This window comes from Ptiloglossa arizonensis, chromosome 9 (genome assembly GCF_051014685.1).
Source record: "Ptiloglossa arizonensis isolate GNS036 chromosome 9, iyPtiAriz1_principal, whole genome shotgun sequence".
Classification (NCBI taxonomy): Eukaryota; Metazoa; Arthropoda; class Insecta; order Hymenoptera; family Colletidae; genus Ptiloglossa; species Ptiloglossa arizonensis.
The window spans coordinates 12,603,916-12,627,161 of NC_135056.1; the positions used below are offsets into that span (position 1 = coordinate 12,603,916).

The 23,246-nt window shown below is 37.8% G+C and overlaps 3 protein-coding genes and 1 long non-coding RNA gene across 8 annotated transcripts in view; 2 read left to right on the forward strand and 2 right to left on the reverse strand.

Moving 5' to 3' along the window:
- Positions 1 to 1,870: 1,870 nt before the first annotated feature.
- LOC143151343 (uncharacterized) lies at positions 1,871 to 3,434 on the reverse strand. Of its 3 annotated transcripts, none has more exons than XR_012993294.1 (3): positions 3,121 to 3,434; positions 2,638 to 2,735; positions 1,871 to 2,241 (listed from the first exon to the last, which is right to left on the reverse strand). It is a non-coding gene; the product is annotated as an uncharacterized LOC143151343 (long non-coding RNA). The 3 variants fall into 3 exon arrangements; XR_012993293.1 differs by having other exon boundaries at positions 1,875 to 2,241; positions 2,638 to 2,950; positions 3,121 to 3,433; XR_012993292.1 differs by lacking the exon at positions 3,121 to 3,434 and having other exon boundaries at positions 1,875 to 2,241; positions 2,638 to 3,114.
- A 652-nt stretch (positions 3,435 to 4,086) lies between these two features.
- Cdc37 (cell division cycle protein 37) lies at positions 4,087 to 6,535 on the reverse strand. Of its 3 annotated transcripts, none has more exons than XM_076320273.1 (6): positions 6,330 to 6,535; positions 6,167 to 6,225; positions 5,608 to 5,741; positions 5,037 to 5,481; positions 4,631 to 4,951; positions 4,087 to 4,546 (listed from the first exon to the last, which is right to left on the reverse strand). In XM_076320273.1, exons 2-6 carry the CDS (start codon positions 6,197 to 6,199, stop codon positions 4,418 to 4,420), a joined length of 1,062 nt encoding a protein of 353 aa, XP_076176388.1. In that variant the 5' UTR covers positions 6,200 to 6,225; positions 6,330 to 6,535; the 3' UTR covers positions 4,087 to 4,417. The 3 variants fall into 3 exon arrangements, with proteins under 3 accessions (XP_076176388.1, XP_076176387.1, XP_076176386.1); XM_076320272.1 differs by having other exon boundaries at positions 6,324 to 6,535; XM_076320271.1 differs by having other exon boundaries at positions 6,167 to 6,532.
- Ints7 (Integrator complex subunit 7) lies at positions 6,261 to 11,354 on the forward strand. Its single transcript, XM_076320270.1, has 14 exons — positions 6,261 to 6,662; positions 6,925 to 7,219; positions 7,516 to 7,835; positions 7,918 to 8,142; positions 8,218 to 8,467; positions 8,533 to 8,606; positions 8,697 to 8,842; positions 8,924 to 9,269; positions 9,349 to 9,608; positions 9,684 to 9,884; positions 9,975 to 10,068; positions 10,149 to 10,252; positions 10,327 to 10,822; positions 10,911 to 11,354. The coding sequence occupies exons 2-14, from the start codon at positions 7,129 to 7,131 to the stop codon at positions 11,187 to 11,189; spliced, it is 2,886 nt and encodes a 961-aa protein (XP_076176385.1). The 5' UTR covers positions 6,261 to 6,662; positions 6,925 to 7,128; the 3' UTR covers positions 11,190 to 11,354.
- A 339-nt stretch (positions 11,355 to 11,693) lies between these two features.
- Positions 11,694 to 23,246, forward strand: part of LOC143151440 (lachesin) — a 43,150-nt gene continuing 31,597 nt past the window's right edge. The window contains exon 1 of the mRNA XM_076320540.1: positions 11,694 to 11,824. The gene's annotated coding sequence lies outside the window, so the exon portion shown is untranslated. The remainder of the gene's footprint in view (positions 11,825 to 23,246) is intronic.

Here is a 23,246-nt window from a genome sequence, read left to right on the forward strand (position 1 = left end):
TACAAAACGATAAAATAATAAAATATTAAAAATTACGTGAATAAAGAAAATGTACATATATGTGATATATGTACCTAACTTTCGACCAAAAAAATATTACAAATTTTTGTTTTACATACTGTAATTTCGATTTAGAAATAATAGAAAAATTTGTAGCTACACAATTTGTACAGTATTATTTATCTTGTCAAAAAATTATATAATATTCTTATGTTTGTTTAGCGACTGGCGTGTTATGATGCATGCCGTGGATGTCGTTGAATATGACATTATTCATATTCTATTCTTTTAAATTATACTCGGATGTGATAATTTAAAAGGAAAAGTACGTTTAAAATGTAAATGAATAATGTCTAATTTTGTTATACACAAATGTTAATCAATTTATAGAATTTCTATTTATACATTACTTTTATGAAAAAGTGAAACTCGGTACGATCACAATCGAGAGTTAGGTGTATAAATTGTTAAGTGTTTATTTAAGTTTATTTAAAATTATATTAAAAATAAAAAATATGAAAATGATAAATTGTATAACAAGTATGAATTACAATTTTGATTATTATATATATAAACATATATCTTATTTCAAAAATCTATGAAGAAATTGAATACATTTGAATGTATTTTTCAATATACGTATTATATAATCATGAACCTTAAACTCCTTTTTTTAAATATTTATATAATCGTACTTGTTCGCATTACCTTTAATGTATTTTAATTTATATACTTCAGCAGCAGCATGTAGCCCCAGATCATTACTGATTGTCCTTTATGTTTCACGATACTGTCTAAATTTGTTATTTTAAACTCTTTGTTTGATCGACGTCACATTACAACTTTTCTATTTAAATGAAGGATATTAAATTTACTTGTATACGTAAAAATTGTTTCTTTCCAAAAATAAAAATCTTTGTTTAAATAATGTCTTGCAAAATCTAGTCTTTTTTTCCTACTTCTTTTGTTTACAAGAGGTTTATTCCGAGTCGTACGATCATGAAATTATATTTTTTTATTATTCTTCTTACTGTTTCCGAAATTACATTTTTTCCTAAATACGTTTTTACTTCATAAGTAACTTTAAGTACACTAATATTCTTAATTAAAAATTATCTTTAATTTTTCATACTATTCTCAGTTCATCGAACGCGTTAAACTGCTGATACTTTTGTTAATAATTTTCGCAATTTTACGATAACTTTTTCACTTTTAACATTTTGTCCTACAATTTGTCGCTCTTCTATCGTTGTTTGTTTTTTTCTCTTTTAATTTTGATTTTGAACTTTACAACGATAAACAACGCTTACGAATGAATTAAACAATGTAATCTTTTACTTGTTTCATAATTTTCATTTGTTTTCAGGGATTCCCTTTGGATAATATTAATAATCAATATATTACTACATATACTACATAACTTTATTTGTAGATGTTTTCTACACTGAACCATAGCAATTTTATTTTTTGTAATATTTAGACAGATTCATTTTTATTTATATTACAACACAATAAATATAAATGCATTTACAATATATATTTTTTTCGAAGCCATCCCTAAATCTTGTCATCAGATGAAATATATTTTTATATGTGATGTACAGTTTTAGTTGTGCACATACAAAATACATATATTATTTAATTTATTTATATAAATAGCAATACTTACAAATGCTTATATTAGATAAATGTAATACATTGAAATAAAATATATTATAATTCACTATATAACTGTCTTGTTTAAGTAACAATTTGTTATATTTACACTTCTTATGATAAATTAAGTTTATAAGATTATTCAGTCTTAAAATGTGACACAATAATACAATATTATTATAATAAGAAATAAGCAATAAAATTATGAATTTTACATTCGATTATTTACATGATACTAAAGAATGTATGTATAAATAAATCATGAATTTTTATATACATAATTTACAAATTGTTTTGTGCCTTTCAATTTTTGTAGTGTTCTAAAAGTTAGTATCAAATTTTTAAATTTATAATAATAAAATGTAATTCCAATACAAAAGATTAATATGCTTTAATATTTATGGTTAATAGATGTAACACTGTTTGTCAATGAAAATTGTGGTCAACACACTGTGATTTTTTTCTTTCATGTTCCTCTTGTTCTCGTTTTCTTTCTTCCATTCTTTCAATTCTTCCTTAATGATGTCATTTAAATAATGATGATGTACCAATATTTGGATAAGTGTCATCTTCATTGTCTGAGATCTAATAATCACAAATTTTATCATTATATTCATTATCCATTAAAAACATTCAAATGTACAGCTATAAATGTATAAATACATTGGGTTGATTATAAACTATAAACAGACACAAATAGATAAAAATGATCATACAGATGGCATAGTAGTTGTATTGTATAGTAAAAATTAAAATTTATATAAGTCTAACAATCTAATATTAAAATAAAACATTTCTTTTTTATAATTTATTATCAATAAATGTATACGCAAAAAAGTTTATATTAGAATTAAAACAATCAGTACAAAATTTTATGCTCACATTGTTCTTTTAAAAATACAAACAAAAAGTATTTTGGGCATTTTAACTATTACTTTAAAATATTGTGTATACACACTGGACTAAAATTGAGATTCTTACCTCAATATCATTCCATTTACTGTAATCCATCGTTATTTGATCAATTAAGTATAAGTTCTTTGTGAAAATACGTCTTTATTAAACTGGTTATTTTATAACTGTAACTTGGACACAATGTGTTTTTTCACTTGTGTTAAATAAAAAATGTGATGCCTGCATTTGCTATTTGTCAATTGCACTAATCAAACGTAGAACATGTATTCACGCGATATCAATATAACACGACAGAGTTTCTCAACTTTCTTAGATCGTTTTCTGAGCTAAGAGATGCACAGTGTTCCGGATCGAGAAATTCCATGATATTTTTGTGTAGCTATTGAATTATAGTTGATATCGGCATAAAATTATAAAAATATTAAACGAGGTCTTTAAAACAGACCTTGAAGAAAGTAGATTTATTGCATCAAAAACACCATTCTTAAAATATCCGACTTTAAGTGTTCGTTTTCATTACAATTTTTATTAAATGTTCTTAATACTTACATTTCTGAAATGGATGGACATTTAGAAAGTAGTATATGTTTAGTAGATATTGATATAAGAAAGTTAATTTTTTGGCAAAATGTCACTGAGTTCTAAAATCAGGACGGGATTGCGACGAGACGGCAAAACGATTTAAAAAACGATCGTTCAATACATATGTAGATGCGTATATGCAACAAGTAATTGTAATTAATTGCTCTAGTGAATGAAAGCACTATACAATACAACATTGTATATTATACAACGTAAAGTTGTTGTTTGATATATTTTTTATGCTACACAGTATAATTAGAATGCAAATAAACTCATTTAATGATAGCTTGGTTAATTGGAAAAAGATGCAAATACAATTTTATAGAATTAGTTAAAGGTGTGTTTACACTCTCCAACTTAACCTTGAACCAATATTTTTATGATAATAAATATAATGAAATATTGTACTGAAAATTTGACAAATATGTATATAAAAGTTATTAATAAGGAACTTGGCAAATACATATGTATACTGCTGTATGGCAGGTATATGGCTGTATGTGGTATAAAACATTTTTATACTACTTTTGCAGAACCAAACTACAATGTACATTAAAACTTAGGCATATAAGTTGTGGTTTGTTTAAGTTTACTTAAAATTATATTAAAAATAAAAAACATAGAGATCAAAATAAATTTTGAAACAGATAAGAATCTTAATTTTGATGATTACATGTATAGACCTTATTTGAAGAATCTGTAGAGATATTGAATACATTTTATTTATTTACATTATAACTTTAACGCTTACACTTTTCAATGCATGTATTAAGTAATTGTGAGAAAAAACTATGGTGTTCATGTAATGCATATATAGCAGATAAAATTTATATGCACATACATGTATTTTACATGTATTATTTAGCATATATATACAAATATTAATAGTTGCAAATGCTCATATTAGACAAAAATTTTAAACAATCAATGTAATACATTGAAATAAAATGTGTTGTATTTCACTACATAACTGTCTTATTTAATTAACGATTTCTTATATTCTCACTTCCTATGATAAATCGGAATTATACAGTGATTCAGTCTTAAAGTAACTCAAAATGTAACACAATAATACAATATCATTACAATAAGAAAAAGTCAATGAAATTATAAATTTTACATTCATTGTCCAGAGACAATATTTTATTTTAACACATTCATGATACTAAAGGATACATGCATATATGAATCATGAATTTTAACACACATAATTTACAGATTCACATTGTTCTGGATCGGGTGTTTCTTTTGTTTCATCTAATGACTATTCAGGTACCCAGAGGCCACTATCAGCACAACGTTTCATGTGATAAGTTACTTCTTCTCGTGGCATTGTTGCTATTGTTTGATGCAGTAAGGGAATATCTCGTGCTAGGAAGCACTTTTTCAAAGGCTGTAAAATAATGCATTGATATCATAATAATATATTGACAATTAAGAAAGTAAACAAATATGTATGTAACAAATTTGTATGTACCTCAGGAAGGGTTGCAAAAACTTCGTGTGGATCAAGACCTCCTGGACCAAGATGTACTTCCTTTTCTTCTTCTTCCACTTCTTCTTCCTCAGCTTCTTTAAGAGCATCTGCTATTTTTTCAGCAGCTCTCTTACGTACTCTATCTTTAAATGCCCGAAGTTCATCTTCAAAGGAATTCTTATATTCCACTTCAGCAATTTGAATACGACTGCAAAAGGAACCCACACATGCTCTTGGATCAACATCCAACTGTTTTGATAATTCCAAAATGTATTGCATACATATGCACTGATGAGCAACATGTTCCATCAAGTCATGTTTCTGAAATTCATAATATTCTTAGTAATAAAATGAATCTAGATAGAAATTAATTATATTTAACATAAACATTTACATGTGTACTTACTTCTTCTATTTCCAGATTAATACAATAGATTGCCAAGTAGTTTGCAGTATTTTCACATACCAATTGAGGATTTTCAAACAAAAAATTCTTAGTGTCATCATATTTTTTTAACATACCAAATTCTTTTAATTTCTTTTCATTTTCTTTAATGAACTGTCTCATTCTTTTTTCTTTTTCTTCATCTGACAAGCCAGAATCATCTTCTCTACGAGCGGGCCTTGTGTTAATCACAGTTTTTGTAAATCCATCTTGACCAATAGTATCCACATTCCAAGGTGTTAGTTTTTCCATTTTTTTTATTTCTTCCTCTTTTTGTTGAATTTTTTTTTCCTCCTCTTCAAGATCATGTAAAATCTTTTTCAATGCAGTTAAATCAGCTGAATCCTTTTTTTCATTTTCTAGTGTCGCAAGTTTTTCCTTTGTGTCTTTCAATTTTTCTAGTGTTCTAAAAATTAATACCAATTTGTGAATTTATAGTAATAAAATATAATTATAATACAAAAAATCAATATGTTTTAATATTTAGTTTTAATACAATATTGTTTATTAATAAATATTATGTTCAACACACTGTGCTTTTTTTCTTTCATGTTCCTCTTGTTCTCGTTTTCGTTCTTCCATTCTTTCAATTCTTGCTTGATGACGCCATCTAAATAATGATGGTGTATCAATATTTGGATGAGTATCATCCTCATCGTCTGAGATCTATTAAGCACAAAGTTTATTATTACATTCATTATCCATTAATAAGTATTTAAAGTGTATATAAATATATAAATATATTAGGTATAATTATAAACCATAAACAGTATAATTATAAACATAAATAGGCAGGAATAATCAGAATCTAATAACTACAAGTTATGATGTATTAACTACACAAATTAAATACTTATATGAGTTTGTTAATCTTAAGATTAAGATAAAATACTGACATATATATACATATTTTTTTTTTTCATAATTTATTATCAATAAATACAAACACAAAAAAATTTGTTAAAGTATAAGCACAAAATTTAATAGTTACATTCAGTTTTTTATACATATAAATAAAAAGTATTCTCGATACTTCTACTATTATTCTAGAATATTCTGTAAGTATACTGGACCAAAATTGAGGTTCTTACCTCAATATCTTTCCATTTACTGTAATCCACCATTATTCGGTCAGTTAAATATAACTCGTCTGCAAGAATGGGTTTTTGTTAAGCTGGTTATATTATAAACGTAACGTGGACATAAAGTGTTTTTTCACTTCTGTGAAACCAGAAATACGACGCCTACACTTGCCGTAGTTTAATTGTCAATTGCACTGACATGAACGTAGAACATGTATTCACGAGATATCCATTCGATGTATCACGACAGTGTTTCTCAACTTTCTTAGGTTGTTCTCCGTTTCTCCTGTCTTAGAAGTCCTATTTTAACGACAGGACGGTGACGTTATCGAAAAACTGATAATTTGACAGTTGCTTACACGTTACATTATAATTACATTGTAATCGCGCTGTTGAACAAAAGTAATATACAATACATTACAGTATACTGTACAATACATAGATTCAACGCGCAGGCGATTATTAAACTTTTATTTTTTCGATTGCATTGTATCGCGTCACTTAGGTAGGAGAACGATTAGATTACAAATTATATATTTCTAGAACATAAAATTAATTTAAATCTAATCAAATATAATAAAAAAACAAGTGTAAATGCATTTAATAATAGGATTGTAGATTTATATCAAACATTGTTCTTACAGGAAATGTTATTCTATTATAGTACATTATAACATATTCAATTTAAGAATTAACCATACATACTTTAAAAAATTGTGTATATAATAGCTATTGAATAAATTAATTTTATTCTACTTTCCTTACAGCTTCCTTAATTTATTATTGAATTGAAAAAAACAATTGTTGTTCATATGCAGTATATATATATATACACACTGGGTAACCATTTATACTGAATGTAGCGCTACCGCAGTCATGCAGTATGTACAGTAACTACTGCAAAATTTACTTTTGCTCGTTGGAAACAATTAATTTCATATTTGTTTGGTGTACTTTGTACGCTAAACAAAATGATTGGAATGCGAATGAACGCATTTAATGATACTGGGCTTGGTGAACCGGAACAAGATGCAAATACAGCTCTCATAGAATTAGATAAAGGTGTGTTTACATTCTCCAACTTAACCTTGAACCAATAATTTTATGATAATGAAATATTGTATTGAAAATTTGACAAATATGTATATAAAAAGTATTAATAAAGAACGTATTAAATGTATATGTATATTGCTGTATGAAATTTCAATAAGTTTTAATTTTTATTTATGATGCACGTTTTACAGTAAAGCATTGTATCAATTTACAATTGTCCCAATCTTTAACTGTACAACATTTGAAATAAATGTTTCCCCGAATTCTATTTCTAAACGATATATTCATAAAAGGTATGTTTTTAGGGTTACGTTCTACAAAAATTGGAGAACAATGCGAAGCTATAGTGCGATTCCCACGATTATTTGAGAAATATCCTTTTCCTATACTTATAAATTCTTCCTTATTAAAGTTAGCAGAAGTTTTTCGTACTGGCAGTAACTTTTTACGTGTCTGGGTCCTTAGAGTATGTCAACAAAGTGAAAAACATCTAGACAAAATTTTGAATGTTGATGAATTTGTGAGACGTATTTATAGTGTGATACATTCTAATGATCCAGTTGCTAGGGCATTGACTCTGCGTACATTAGGCAGTGTAGCTGGCATTATTCCAGAAAGACAACAGGTAAAGAATAATTACTCATTGAATTAATTTGTATCTTTTAACATATAAAAACTTTAATCGAAGGATTAAATAATTTGTAAAGGTTCATCACAGTATACGGAGATCATTGGATTCCCATGATTCAGTTGAAGTTGAAGCTGCAATATATGCTGCACAAATGTTTGCTGCACAATCAAAACTATTTGCTGTTTCTATGTGCAGCAAAATATCCGATATGATCAGAGGTCAAGCTACACCAGCATCAATGAAATTACAACTTATACCTATTTTACAATATATGCACCATGATACTTTTACAGCTTCAATGGTATGTAAATATTACAAAGGCTTATATATTTTCAGAATATCGAAATATCATTATCGAAATGTAAAATTGTTAAAGGTAAATGAACTATGTATGGAGCTTCTTGCTAGTTATCCAGCAGTTGAATTTGTCAGAGTTACACTAAGTGCTTTAAGTACATTGGCTTCTGCAACATTAATTGATATTCCACAACAAGTTGCACTTCTCTTACGTTATCTACAAGATGACCCAAGATTGTCCATAAAACGTCATGCATTATATCTACTACATACTTTAGCAAGAAAAGGGGCACATTTGTGGCCACAAGGTGCTCTTAACAATCTAATAGGTAAATACAATAAGTGTATAGTTTTGTAGGATACAAGTGGATATTTATTTAATCTAATATTTTAGAAAGTACTACAACGCTTTTACAAGATGGTGCTGGCAATAAAGATCTCCTTATTCGAACATTAGATGTGATCGAGGTTACCAATTATTTGTCAAACAATAATCAAAAAGAAAATGTTTGTATGTGTGAGAAGTTATCAATAAATTCTTAAAATTATTCAATCTAGGTACTCAGTCAAAGTGCAGTAACATGCGATGCAAATAGAGAAGAAGGAAATCCTCTTTTATCTTTATGTATAAATGCTTGTTACTCTCCTGACCCTTTTGTCGCAGTAAAAGCAATTACAATTTTGGCTAGAGTTGCATGTTATTGGTATGTATTTAATAATACTTTAGTATTTGTGAAGAATAAGCTTGAAATTATACATTTAGAGCATTAATCCTTTGCTTATAGCTATGAGGAAGGTTTACCAGCCTATGGGATACAAGATGTTGTATCTTGTCTCGAATCTTTAATTGTATTATTAGCTTTGGATGACAAATATCTACGTCAGTTACGAGTCTGTCTACGTTCAACGGTAAAATTGTGTAGAGCACAGCCCAGTCATTGCACAGTATTTGTTGATGCTATTGGTAGTACACTTTTCAATGCGAATACAGAAGGTGGTCAGAGTGAAAAACAAGCAGTTGCTTTGTGCGAAGCTTTAGGTGCTATTGGAAGTTTAGAAGAAAATACATTACTTTCTCTTTTACCAGATATATTAGTGAAACTTAAACAAACTTTACACGTACATACAAAGGTAAAATTACAATATAAACATAATATAATTAAAGTATGAAAGACCATTAGATAAAAACAATATAAAATTCCTTCTAAAGGTAATGTTATGTACGCTACTTTTTCAAATGGTAGCCGGAGGCTATGAATGGAATACGGAATGCATGGAAGCGGTAGAAGAAGTTATTAGAAACATAGACGGTTGGGCCAAATATCGAACCGCACGTAGTGCTGCAAGATACGGTCATCACACTATAGCGACTCAAATATTTAGAAGTTTAAAAGAAACAGTAGCATCGGAACAACTACACTTCTGGTTATCTGGTTTGGAACTAGTTACAAAAGCTGAAAGTTTTCTTATGTCTGTATAGCTTATTCTTAATTTATCGATCATTTGCACGTGTTTTGATTTCTTGAATGTGTTTCTATTTTTCAGGGAAAAAACCGAGGAAGTAGAGAACCAAGCAAGAGTACATATTGTGGAGAAGTTAAGCGGAGCAATTGCACGTTATGCAAGTGCATGTGCTTCATTGAAAGCCGCTAGTACACCTTTGCGAAGTTTACAATTTGCTAGCGAATATTCAAAACTTCGTTGTGAATTTCTTCAAGCTATTGTTCAACTTTTACATTCATGCAGGTATTATATGGAATAAACTCGCACCAAAAGTTACATACATTCTTCGTTTTTTCGAAAGTATGTAAATAAGTAAATATAATTGTGCCTTAGATCTCTCTGTACAGCTCCACCACCCGCTATTGCAGTTACAGTGGTTCTTGCTACGAAAGACGATCTTCAGCGGTATGGTCGCGTTACTCATCAGGTATTTTATTTTTTATTTGTAATTATTGTCACATATTATCAGTACCATTAAATATTACCAAGGTGTTGTATTTTTACTAGTTGAGAAAATCGGCTCAAGAATTGAAAAATTGTGCGGAAAACTATCAAAAACTTTACCAATCAGCTTTCGATGCTGACCCCGGTTCATTGGCAAACATAAAAGCGTATCCTTTACCAAAATATGTTAAATTTCTAATTTGTAATTTTAACATATACTTTCTTTACCTATCGTATATAGATTGCAAGAAATGTGCCGTTTGCTTGCAAGTAGCGTTGAACGTGTATGCGGTGGATCAGGAATCTGTACATACCATCAGAGCGAGGTAAACTTTGATTTTGGCGATACCGTAGAAATGCGTCAATTGGCTCGTTGCTGTACAGAATTGCGTCGACTGGCACCTCCTTGGATCGATGAAAATAAAACAGCCGCGATCAGCCACTCGAGAGTAAACTGCTTGATTTCCCAAGTCATGTTATTGGCTGGAAAAAAAATGAGATTACCAATACCTCGGTATTATTTCCAAGCTTTACAAGCGACCAGCGTCAAGCTGTCTGTCTCACCGCAACCTCGTGTTCTTGGAGAACCGGTATCCGTTCCTCAGGGTAGTCAGTTAGCGTTGAAGGTCGAAGGTGTGCTGCGACATGGTCAACGAGCATCTCTGTATCGTTCCGTTGCTGCTGTTTGTATTTCCATTTCTACCACACCTCCATCAAAAATCAATTCGGATCAAAAGGTGGGAATCGATTTTCTTCAAACGCATACTTCGTCCACGTTTATTCTATCGTTTTAAAAACTATCTCTGATCGTCTCCTTACCGACAGGATTCGAACGCGAACGAGTTGCAACAAACCGTCACACCGCATCGCGATTTCTTCGCCTGCGAATTTTTACTTTCGTTGGGAAGTCCGGGAACGGGATCAACGGCATGCGCAAGCACCAGTGCTAATGTAAACAACAACGCCAACACTGGTGGCGGACAGTACCAGGTCACAGCGAGTGCGAGTATCCTCGACAAGGATGGCAACGTGTGGAAGTGTGGGCCGCGTTCCACGCTTCAAGTCAGGGTACACGAGGAGCCCGCGAAAAGGAAGCTACCGTAACAGTGGCTGCCTCGCAGCTTCATCTTTCTTTTCTCTTCATTTTATTTTTCATCATTGTTATCACACACACACACACACATACACACGAACGCCCGCACGCACACATACATACACACACAATTTGTATTGTACATAAAAGTATGGAATAAAAAAGGAAGTTTCTCATTTTAATCGACGCGATCGTGCAGTATGAATACCTTGCTCTTCTCAACCGTCTTTTAAATAGAGAACTCGCTTTGTCGCGCGGTATTACGTTGCTCCGTGTTAATGGAAACTGGAATTTTCGAAATCACGTATGCGATTGCGCTCGGATGGAATGTAATTTTGCGAGGACGGGGGGGTACGTTTTCGCAAAACGTGCGATCCGATGAGGGGTAAAGGGTCGGGCAGACAAGTAGCGAGAGTCGACGTACGGGTGGACGCGCTGTGAGAAAGCCCATAAAAGGGAGATTGCGAGGGTGTTCGGAGCACAGTCGCGCACCGTCTGTCCGTTAGTACGGTACGCGGCACTCCTCGACGTACGTGCTGCACTCGGTCGGAGCATCATCCCTGGAAGAGCAACAGTTATGCCCTCGGATCATCGCGTCATTGGCTGACGCGGTCCGATATTAAACTTCGTCACGCGTGTGTGCGCGGTGAGTAATTTTTCCTCTCACTTTTTTTCTCATTTTCTTTTTATCGTTACTTGCCGCGGCAACGATAGAACGAAATTCAACGTTCCGGTACGACAAACAGCGCAAAACAAACGCCGCGATATTATTACATTTTTTAATTCTCGAGTTCGTCGAGCGTTCGACGAGGAAAAAGGTTGATTAACTTTTTTTTTTTCTTCTTCTTCTACCAGCACGCAATACGTTCGCGAGAAACTGTTGGACACGAGTTTTAGATCGAGACACCAACGGACAAAGTAGTACGTAAAGCTTGCGAAATTCCATTCCGAGTAAATTAGACGATAGCGAGTTCTATAACCGTCGTAATACGAAGCGGCGGCAGCGTATGACGATTTACGTTGCATTTAAATTAGTTCGCATCGTTAAGAGGGCATTTAAAGCAGCACGCGGATAGAAGAGACTTGATTCTTCACAGGAATTCATACCCCCCCGAGACATAACTTCTTGACAGATTTCTCGGACTGGGGACCGACTCGTTTATCAAACGAAGCACCGTTCGAGCGCGGACGCGGTTTAATGACACTATTGAGCCAGAACAAGCTCAAAGAACACGCTTCTTTTTTTCCTACCTCGATCGAAGCCCATTTTCTTCGGCAGCGAAAGATGACCGATATTTCTAGAACGATGCGTCCAATTTCAATTAACCAACGTAAATGTCACTTTTAAACGATTAAGCGCAACGTGTAATTGCGCCACTTTGTAATATTGAAAAGAAGTAGCGTGCCGGTTAATTGAAAGCTCCAGTGTTTTCACAGTTCAGAATATAAAATGTAAAAGTGGTGCGCGCGAATGTAATTTAATAAATGTGCATTATCAATTTACACCTGCCGGTTTTTTTTATCCGGAAACGATTTTCAATCGTAAATTCGGGGTGTACGTTCAATTTCGAAAATTGGTAAATACTTTCGTCGAAAGTCGAGACCCATTGTTCTATCAAAATGAAAAAAAAAAAAAAAAAGAAAACAAAGGGGGAAAAAAAACACATCGTCGGTGATGCCGAAATTGAAAATAGCTTTTACTTTTGACAAGGTTAATTTTTTCACACCGACGGAATACTTTTCATCGAGTTTAGCGAGCGGTAAGCACTTCCGCATGTTCCGTGATCCTTTTTCGAAATACACTCTGTACGATTTTAAACAGTGAGAGGAACTCGACTTCGACGAACGGAGCAAATAGTAGACTCCGGGGAATGAGCCGAACGCGAAAAGAAAAAAAAAAAAAAGAAAAATTAATATTCTACGCTTTATTACGTTCGAGTTTCGCTCGATCTTTACCCGGTGAAGTATGAATAGCCCTAATTGCGGCCAGTTCCAAAACTGTTTTGTCAAATTTCGTCAAGCGTTCCGTATCAATCGTGACGACGAAAAAAATATCGCGCACGGTTGTGTTCCCGAGTGCTTCTTTTTCGGGCTGAAAAAAGGAAGAGGAACAACGAATAGAAAGAGAAAAAGAAAAACGTTTTTTTACAGCCTTTTAAGGTTGCATTTTAGCGGAAATATTCGAAGTGGGCTTCTGGAGCAAGGGGATATGCTTCGGTGTCGTCCCATTGATTGCCGAACACGTTGGAAAAGGTAGAGCCAATATCATTCTCGTCGTTTTTCTCGCTACCCAACTATGATTGTTTACATTCCGCTATCATCCGAGTATAATGTTAAACGATTCTCGGTACCTTGCCGGCGGTTTATTCGCTGGAATTTTTTTCGTACGCGAACTTACACTCTCGGTACGATCGTTTCTCCATATTATTCTCGACATTAACCGATATTGATATCACCACCGTTGTTTCATACAATACGGGTAATTATCTCGCGAATAACCGGCTGTAAACAACAGATACAACAACAACGATCTTTCAGTATCGATTGGAACATTACTGGAACAAAATACTGGCGCAAAATTGCCACCGTGATTGCGAATTATCATTTTTCAAGCTTTAATACAGCTCCTCGAAATCTACAAACCGGTATTCGACCTCGAAACCTCGACGAAAAGTTCCCTCCCTCCTGCTCCCCGGGAAGATAAATATTCTTCGTTCGTTCAATCGGGACAAAGAATTTTTCACCGTGGAAATATTTCTCGCGTCTCGTCGGGAGCAACGGTTGGCGTTTGCGAATTCCGAGGTTCGGGCCGTTCCGTGTTCAAAACGGAATACCTACCGCTGAAGTCTGTCCGTAGCGGTCTCGGCGAACACTCCTTCTCCTCTCCTCTTCTCTCCACCCCCCCCCCCCCTCTCCGCCGCGATGCGCGTCGCACGGCGTGCAAGTTTCATGGGAAACGAACATTCTTCCCCGGCTCGCGAAGTTGCCTCAATTCGCGGTAACGTCGCCGAAAGTGTGTGTAATTGCTTTTTTCTCCTAATTGTCTTCGCACATGACTCGGTGAACGCCGTTATACGGCCCCGGTACACCCCCACCACCCCGAGAAAGGGGGATGAAGACTCGCGGAGCATAATGTACAATGACTGCACCGCGAGTGCTACGGTACTAAGCATTGCGGTTTAAGCTGCACGGCCCCGATGTATGTGCCGTGATTCGAAGTGCGCTCGCTGGGACCGAGTAGTTGTGCTAAATGGTTCGCAAACTAATGTTCAAAATTCGGGCAATGTCGCGAGAATAGTGGAAGTGCGAGGTCGTGAGAGAAAGAGGAGGTGGAGGTTGAGGAGGATTGGGTGTAGGAGTACGAGAAAGAGAGAGAGAGAGAAATACAGAGAGTGGAGAGTGGAGAGTGGGGAGAGAGAGAGAGAATGGAGAGGAGGACGACACGGACGAGAAAATAGAAGAGGGAAACGGGATGGGTACGAGGGTGGATGAGTGGGGAGGATGGGGGGTACGGCAGTAACCGATGTCTGCGAAGTCGCTCCTTAGTTAAAACTTTTAAAGATTGAATTAAATAAAACTGGTGCGGTGTTTCCGTTATCTCCCTTTCTCTTTCCGTTACCCGTGTAGCGTCGGAATAAAACGACTTCGGAAATAATTAGCTGGGAATTTTCGACAAGTCGCGAGACTTTGAGATCAACGCGACGAAAGGGGCGGTCTCGGGCCAGTTGGGGAGGGGGTTCGAGACGCGAATACGCGTCCGGCGTGCTTTTGTTTAATTACGAAGCGTCTCGTTCGCGACTGGGCAGGGAAGACGGGAGTGGGGAAATTCGAAATTTTTATCCGAACGTTACTTTTGTTTTTTTTTTCTGTTTCGAACCGCGTTACGTAGGTGGCCCGTTTGAACGCCTATTGGATTTTATATAGTTGTAACGGGAAATGGGAACAAGGCTCGGAGTTTATTTTTCCATGCATAGCGAATCTCATTTCCTTCGTGTGTATGTGTGTGTATGCGCACACGTAACAGATATCTTATTCCCCCGACCGTGCAATCAAAACAGAAGATTTCTAGATATTCCTCAATACGGTGGGCGGGTGGTACCGGTGCAATACCAGGGCGCGCGTGCAATCTTCCGATTTACATTGTTGTTGCGCGAGGTTAATTCGTGAACGTGATTCCCGGTTTCGAGCCACGTCGATATTACGAGCGCACGATAAACCGTGTGTACGTTGTATCGTGGAAGTGTTGTGAAGGTAAATTTCGGTAAACGCGTGTTTCGTCGGTTAGCGGATCGGTTTTCAAAGTTGAGATCGATCAATCCCGCCCGCCGTGGTACCGATTGTTTCGCTTGTCGCGCGTAAATTCGAATTCGTACGAGACACACGAGTTTCCGAACCCACGGATTCGTGTTTCGCGCGATCACTGGATAATTTCACCGTCGAAAAATATGTATTTACGCAAGGATCATTTTTCTTGTCACATTTTACGTTATTTTTCTACAATTTGCGTTCGTTCGTTTCGTCGTTTCACCGTTACGTAGCGCACGACGGTGGTCAAATTGTACTCGTGGCGCGTCTGCAAAGTTCCGAGGGAACGCTTACTCTAGAATTTTCTCTACGTTTTACGCAAGAACGTCGAAAGTTCGGTCTAGTATTTCGTTATAAAGATCGAACTGGACAAAACGTAGCGGACGAGAGTTTCCCAAGTTTCAAATTCCGTTCTAATACCTTCGTAGTTTACCACGGTTACCCCCGTTAATATATCGTGATTTACACTCGTGCCCCCTTCGTTTTCTTCTTCTTTCCTATTTTTCTTTTCTCTTTTTTTTTTCACAAACCTGTCTCCGTTCGGATAATTACTTCGGAATTTAAGCCAGTTTTGCTTTACGGAGCGTCCTATAAATCGGGCTTAGTTTATTAAAAATGCGTCTGAAATTCTTTGAAATCTCTTCGAACGGAAGAATAGGTCAAGGGGATACGTAATGTTATAAGTTAAACGTGCCCCGGGGTACCGAACGGGAACGTGACAGTCGTGATATTCCATTTGCACGTGGCGGGACGGACATTAAAACGCGATAGAAAATTCCAGGACCATTTGAAAAAGAAAAAGCAGAACGATTACGTAAAAGCTTTAAAAAAATCATCTCTGAAATAAAAGGACGAACCGGATTTTTTTTTTTTTATTATTCTTCCTTTTTTTTTTATATTTTCCGTTTCGAAATTGGCCGTTTTACGGGCCACGGCTATTCACCAATTAAGGGGCATTTCAATTTCATCGAGTATTACGATGTTTCCAAATTGCGTAACGATGCAGCGATGAAAAGGATTTTTGTAAACGATCAGAAAAGGATTCGTGCAACCGAGCGCGTACAGGGTGGACTGAAAAACACGGTGTACGGGACCCGGCGTTTACGCCTACCAACGTCGATCGTGCCGACGGAACAAATATTATTCGTATAAAGCTTCGTTATCGAACATCGCTCGAACTATTACGACTTTTTCAACGTGAACTGTTTGCTTCGTACATACAATCCAATTTCCATCGAACGTAACGTACGACAAGATATAGTAATCCCGTGTACACGGGAATATTTCGCGATCGAAATTTTTACACGAAGAAACGTTCGCACGATCTACCGTTTTTTCGAGTTTACCCCTCGAATCGTCATCGTTCCCTTCCATCACCCTTCATTGTCTCCGCTCCTCCCGATTCCCCTTTCTTCTACCGCGATGCATTTTTCGGTCCAACCCTGTACTCGCCTCGCCTTACGAATCCTTTTCTGATCGTTTACAAATCCTTTTTATCGTTGCATCGTTACGCAACTCGGGATCCTTTGAGAAGTTTCAATTCCGAGCCGATGAATAGCGACCGAATAAATTTCGATTTACTTTGAAGCGCCGGAGGTCTTCGCGTTTACTCCGTTGCCGTCTCTCTAAAACCGTTCGCGTTTCTCGGTCCACCCTGTACATCGACGGATCCTTCGCCTAATTAACGACGTTTCCATGCACGGGAAAATTGAACCGTCTTATCGCAGTCCTCTACTCTAATACGCTATTCCCGCTTCCGCGTCTGCACCCTTTCGTTCCACGACGCGAGGGATGGTATATATATAGGGGGAAAGTGACGAAAGTGAGCGACAGGAATAATGGACAGGTTTGGGTAGAGTGGCTTTCCGTTCGGTAGGGGCATTTGTTCCACCGACAGTAACTCGCGCCTGTAATAAACATGCCGTGCCAGCAGATTGACTGATGATACCGTTTCCCCCGGTTAGATGTTATTGGTTGCACCTATAACCTTTCGGCATCGGTCGGTATTCAATAGCTCGACGGGCGTCGGTAATTATTGCGCTCGCGCCTCGTTTTTTTTTTTTTGTTTCGTTTCCTCCCACTTTACACCCACCATCACCACCGCGGCCAACACCGCCACCATCGTCCGGACAACGCGTAGATTTATCTTCGAAGAACCCGGTGAAAGCCGCCCGGGGAAGAGAAATAGAAGCTGACGCGGAAGCTCTCGAACCGGCTGCGACGAAGCTGAAGCGACGACAGTTGGACGGATGTTGAAGCAGTCGGATTTAGCTTCATTTTCAGTTCAGAGTGAAAAAAAAAACTTGGAAGAAGAGGAGGAAAATTGCGCATCAGGAAGTCGCGTTTCGTCGGATCAAATCAGAACGCGATAAATGCGCTAACGCCTCTCCCTCTAAGTTGCCCGGATGGTCGGTAAATTTAGGTAAATATTAAAATTAATAATCGATCGACACGATGGAATGAAACTAATGCTCGTTAATATTACCCGGCGCGGTACAGGGGAGTTAAATTGAACATTAAAAGTTTTGTCAGTGAATTAATGAAAATATAGAATTACCTGCGCGGCTGATATAAACTGTTTCGTAAATGGCGGGTACATATTTTAAAGTGTATCGGGCAAACGCGAGTGATAAGAAGAATATATTCGATTTTGCTCCGAGTCTAGCGTTTCAATAATGTTCGTTGCGGATCGAGGTATGGTACGGACTAAATCGACTGGCTGTTCAAGGCCGTCAAGTGGCTACCCCCACTACCACATCGTTTGAGTATTCGCTCTGGTTCTTGTCTCTAGTCGCGCAATCTGCAGTGGTACGCTTTCCGTCTGCCAGAGATGCGATCAAAGTATAAATTTCGCGGTAAGAGAAAATGGCTTTTAGTTCGGCCGATTCTGTTCCGATTCTGTTAAAAATTGTACATTCTCATTTTGATCTTGTTTTCAAAAACGAAAAGTATTCGCGTGTCAATTATCCGCTTTACATTTTGAAAATCAAATGGTCGCAAAAAAATGCAAGTTATTTTATTATTATCGAGAATTCTTGTCTTTTGGCTCGAGATGAATTTCCGGTGAAATTCTTTTTCTAAAATTCCAATCTCAATACTGATACCGATAGAAATTCTCTCGAGCCTCGTTTATACACACACTGATACCCACTACTGTATCGAATACTACACCATCGCACACACTTAACCATAATCTCGGGTTTCTCTGCTTTGGTTTAATAATTGTCTCGGAAACATCGAATTTAACGCGAAAAACATAGGTGATACAAATTCGTTTCCGTCTCTTCACCGGTATGCATATTATTTCGTAAATATGTACATCGTCAGATTAAAAATGTGTCCGTGAGTAGAATAGATTGGGAACCCCCGGTATAACTAAAATAATTCAATTCAAATATTTACACTCGACGCTCGAAGTGTCATGTACGATCTCGCCGGCTGTTTGCGAACACTTTTATAACGTTCCATGAATCATTTCGGTCCATCCCCCGCGAAAATAGCAGCCGGCAGATTTCTAATAGTTCTCCGTGAAGATAGGTGAGTAAAGCTGGTGCAACGTAAAAACGGCTATAACTCTGAAGCGAAGTCAGATACGACGAATGTTTACACGAACTTTGTTTTATTATTTTTCAGCCCAGAACGTACGCTCGTGGTTACGCCCATGTATTACGAAACACTGTACATTCGCGTCCCTCGAGGATAGCGGCTCGGGGTTACTCGCTTTAGCGCGGTAAAGATTTTTTTTTTTTAAATTACGTCTTGTGCGATCCATTTTCATCTTCGCGTTATCCGTGATCGCGTTCCATAGTCTGTTCCGATTTTCGAGCATTTTTCCGTTCGTTGTTCCGCATATAGATTTTCGCCAACCAACGGAATAAATCTTAACCTTTTCGATATTAATAGCGACTATACTCACCCATTTCCACTAAAAATTCTTTTATTAACGTATTTATAAAATAATCAAATTCCATCGAATAGACGAACGTCGGAATAATCGAAATAATCAAATTTTAATTATTCCTATATTCATTTACCTTACAAGGTGACCTAGGAGGAAACTGTGTAGCTTTACCAATGTACTTGGGGTAGGTCATTCTAAATCAAAAAGGTCGTATACACTACGGGTCTTGGTTGAATCGTTCTCGAGATAATCGTTGTTTACTTTACTCGAATATCGCGCAAATGCGAGCCAAGGGCGAGCACCAGACTGTTGCAAGTGACGGCATCGGAAACGAAATGGTTAAAATGTAGTAGCAACGATCGTTGAAACATCGAATAAATTTACGTTTAGGTTTCGGATACCTCCTTTAGTTTGTGCGAGTGAAAAGAGATAAAAAAAATACAGGAGAAATGTATTGCCCTATTCTTATTGCGTACGAAAAATCTATTTTTTGAAATAGTTAAAAACACCATAAAAATACCAAACCCGTAGCGTGTATGACCTTTTTGCTTCGGAGCATCCTATCAAACATATTGGTAAAGTTATTCGGTTTCCATTTCGGACACCCCGTATATTACAACTTGAATAAGGAACCAATAATTTACACGAGGCAAGGAAGTATCGAATGTTACGCTCTACACGCGGTGAAATGTACGTTCGCGCCTTAACTCTTCGAGACACGGTTGTTAAACACGTAAAACGATACAAAATGGCCAAAACTAAAGGGGATAGATTAATTAGATAATTTATTATGGACATTACACCGTGCACTTTGCGTTATTTTAATGGTTCACGGTGGGTTGAAAAATATGGTAATTATTCAGAAAGCAGACGGCTTCATCGACTTCGGTAATTTTTAAACATATTGTCGAGATCGATATTCCGAACAACTTTTTCTTACGTATACCGCCGCTCAGTCTTGGTTTGCGAGATATTCGCGAAAGGATTGTCGGTCCTATTAACATTATTTCATCTATACGTGTGCGTCCGTAGTGTACGCGACCGTTTTCTACTATTACTACGTACAAACAGCACAGTGGTCGGCTACCAGCACATGCAGAAATGCAAGTGAATTTTAAGATAAAACTTAACCGATTTCAATAATTTTGAATTTCAGCTTGCGTGGCCAGCCACTGTCAGGCGGTCAGAATATTAACCCAACCCAACCTAATCGCTGGAAGCATACGTATAGACAATTCGGTATAACAGTACCGATAACTTTTTGCGAAAATCATGAAAACTAAAGCCGATAGGCGGTTACCTACACGGTGAAAAGTCGTTCGAAAGATCCATTTCTACGACGTACTTAAAAATCATCGAAATCGATGCACCCGTTCTCTTTCCAAATAAAATTACCAAAAAGACCCCGCTGTGGTTATCGGAGCGTTAAAAAGGCGGGAGGATTTTCAACTCACCGTGTACCTCGAGCAAATATCCCTGAACGAAAACCAAGCTTCGTCGCGTATCGAAAGGGTTAAACACCGATCGCCCGCAACGCGTCGCGTCGCGTCGCGACACAAGCGAAGTCGATACGCGCGGGGCGCGTCGTTGTCGCGTACTTCGAACGCTGTCGACCAACGTGCAACATACGTACATACGTGTGAACATTTGGAGCTTATTTACAGCGGCGTGGTTCGCGGCACGGCTTTATTGTATCTTTCGTTGTTTGAAAATTTTATTCGCCGCGTCGCATCGCGTCTCGTCACGCCGAGTCGAGTCGAGCCGAGTCGAGTCGAGTCGAGTCGCGTATCCCTGTGTTCGCGCGCGGTCGCGTTCGCAGACGCTGGTGGAATGGTGCCTGGGCATTAACGGGGAAACAGAGAACGGAGAAAAGGAGCGGAATCTGGAGAAAGCGCGGCGCGGGAACACCCTCGGGCGCGATCGTCATTATCATAATTTTTTCTCAATGTCGCCTAACGAAGGTGACACTGAATGCGTAGGAGAGGCGTGCGTTCCGCGCGCATCGCGGCAAACAACGGACCTAACCCGAACAGGTGGCGACGCGACGAAGCGAGGGGCACGGTAGTGGGAGTGGAGATTGGGTGAGAAGGGGATCGTAGGGTATGAGTGGGGGTAGCGGGCGGGGAGGGGGGCACCTGGTGTATCTCTCTGTGCACGGCCCAGCCGCGGGGTGCAACTTAATGAGCTTCCTGTGTTGGTTCCGCTTGTAGCGCATAACTCGCGTCTCTCACTCTTTCGTTTTCGTCCTTCGTATTTTCTGCCTTCCAACCCGTGGCGCCCTACCGTATCCCCCAGTTCTCTTCCACCGTTTTCCCGGCTCCGCCCGTCTGATCTTTTCGAAATCTGACTCCTAAGCGGTCGCTTAGATCGTTCGCGAACCCCATGCGTTGCGTGGCTGGCTGACTGGTTCGCGACAATTCTCTCCGCAGCGTGCGCGGCTGTTCGAACACAATCGGTAGAGGTTCGGGGCGACGGTTTTGGACCAGATATCGCGTTTGTACCACGAATTTTCCAACAGGGATTCCCTCCGGCAATTATTGGTGGATTCTGGCGGGCACGACTTGCGATCGCTCCTCCGGCGGTGCATTACGCTCGTGCGGCATAGGTATGCCGATAATTCGCCGCGCACTTGACATATTATTGTATTAGTACCCATAATGGCCTATTTCCGTGTTCCCACGGTTTGATGTTCGTGGAATCGATTTCGCCGCATTCTACGCTCGCGAAAGATCGATCGAACGGGAACATCGGTGGTGAGACGCGGAGGAGGAGGGGGAGGGGGAGCGCGCTCGTTACTGTTACGCGGGCTTATCAAAATGTTACGTAGAGTAGTGGTGAACGGCGAAAGTCGCGTCTACTTTTCTTTTGCGTTTCCGTTAATACGTCGACCGGACTTAGGAATCCATTGGGTCTCATTACGGAGGGATCTGTGGGAACATACGGTTTTGAGAACGTACTCGACGCTTACCTATGTAGGTACCCGACCGACGGATAAAACCCACGGTTACGGTCATAGCGAGGCGTTGAAACAAGGATCTCCTCGCTGCCTTGCAAAGTGGCTGCGGTACCGTGTGCCAGGTTATCGCCTCTAAGCCTCTTCGCGAGACGTACCCCTTTTTTCGGGCTACTTCTCTCACCGTTCGGGATGGGAGCTCGACCTACCTACACGAATCTCCGATTCTAATCGTCATCGACACTCCGTGAAAATTAACATATCGTTGTTTTAGTCGGTGGCTTTTTCCAGCACGGACGGTACTGCGCGCGAAAATTGACAATCGATTCGTACGTACCGGAGATTTCCAGGATTCTCGACAATCGAGTACGAGGTGTCACGTGTATTTTTCGCGTTGCACGTGAATCGAAGTTCCGCGCGTTACGATAAGTTATACAGTCCACCCTCCATGTCCCAACTATCTATAGTTCATTGATTCTCTAAGTACGACCAACATCGGTATAACGTACCAAAATTGTTGGTTATTACGAAGAAGCAGTTTGCGCATTGTTTCACCGTTGGGACGATGCACGTAACTATATCTATTACGGCGAACGGTCAACAATAACCGCAAGAATTCTCCAGCCCGACATAATTTTCGTCATGCTATTTCTGTGCCCCAAACTCGCGCGCATTCTACGTAACACAGTACTCGGAAAATTATTGGTTATCAAACACGTGTATTACACTGTATTGTTTCCGTACGTCTACTCGGTTATGGAAATCGATCGATTCGCGTGTAATCGTGTTCACGGTTTCATGGATACATACTTTCGAGACGTTGCGCGTCTAATATTGACAGAGAATATACACCGAGTGGAATTATTTTTCTTTTCTCTCGACAAAGTTCCTGTTCGTCGATATACGATG

What these genes read in the sequence shown, in the direction of transcription:
- Cdc37 (XM_076320273.1), bottom strand. Translation starts at nt 6,199, where the DNA reads ATGGTGGATTACAGTAAATGGAAAGATATTGAG. An exon ending in GTAAATGGAAAGATATTGAG is followed by an intron (nt 5,742 to 6,166) that starts GTAAGAACCTCA and finishes TGTGCTTAATAG; the next exon opens with ATCTCAGACGATGAGGATGA. An exon ending in TTAATCTGGAAATAGAAGAA is followed by an intron (nt 4,952 to 5,036) that starts GTAAGTACACAT and finishes TATGAATTTCAG; the next exon opens with AAACATGACTTGATGGAACA.
- Ints7 (XM_076320270.1), top strand. Translation starts at nt 7,129, where the DNA reads ATGATTGGAATGCGAATGAACGCATTTAATGATACTGGGCTTGGTGAA. An exon ending in CTTTACACGTACATACAAAG is followed by an intron (nt 9,270 to 9,348) that starts GTAAAATTACAA and finishes TTCCTTCTAAAG; the next exon opens with GTAATGTTATGTACGCTACT. An exon ending in TCATTGGCAAACATAAAAGC is followed by an intron (nt 10,253 to 10,326) that starts GTATCCTTTACC and finishes TATCGTATATAG; the next exon opens with ATTGCAAGAAATGTGCCGTT.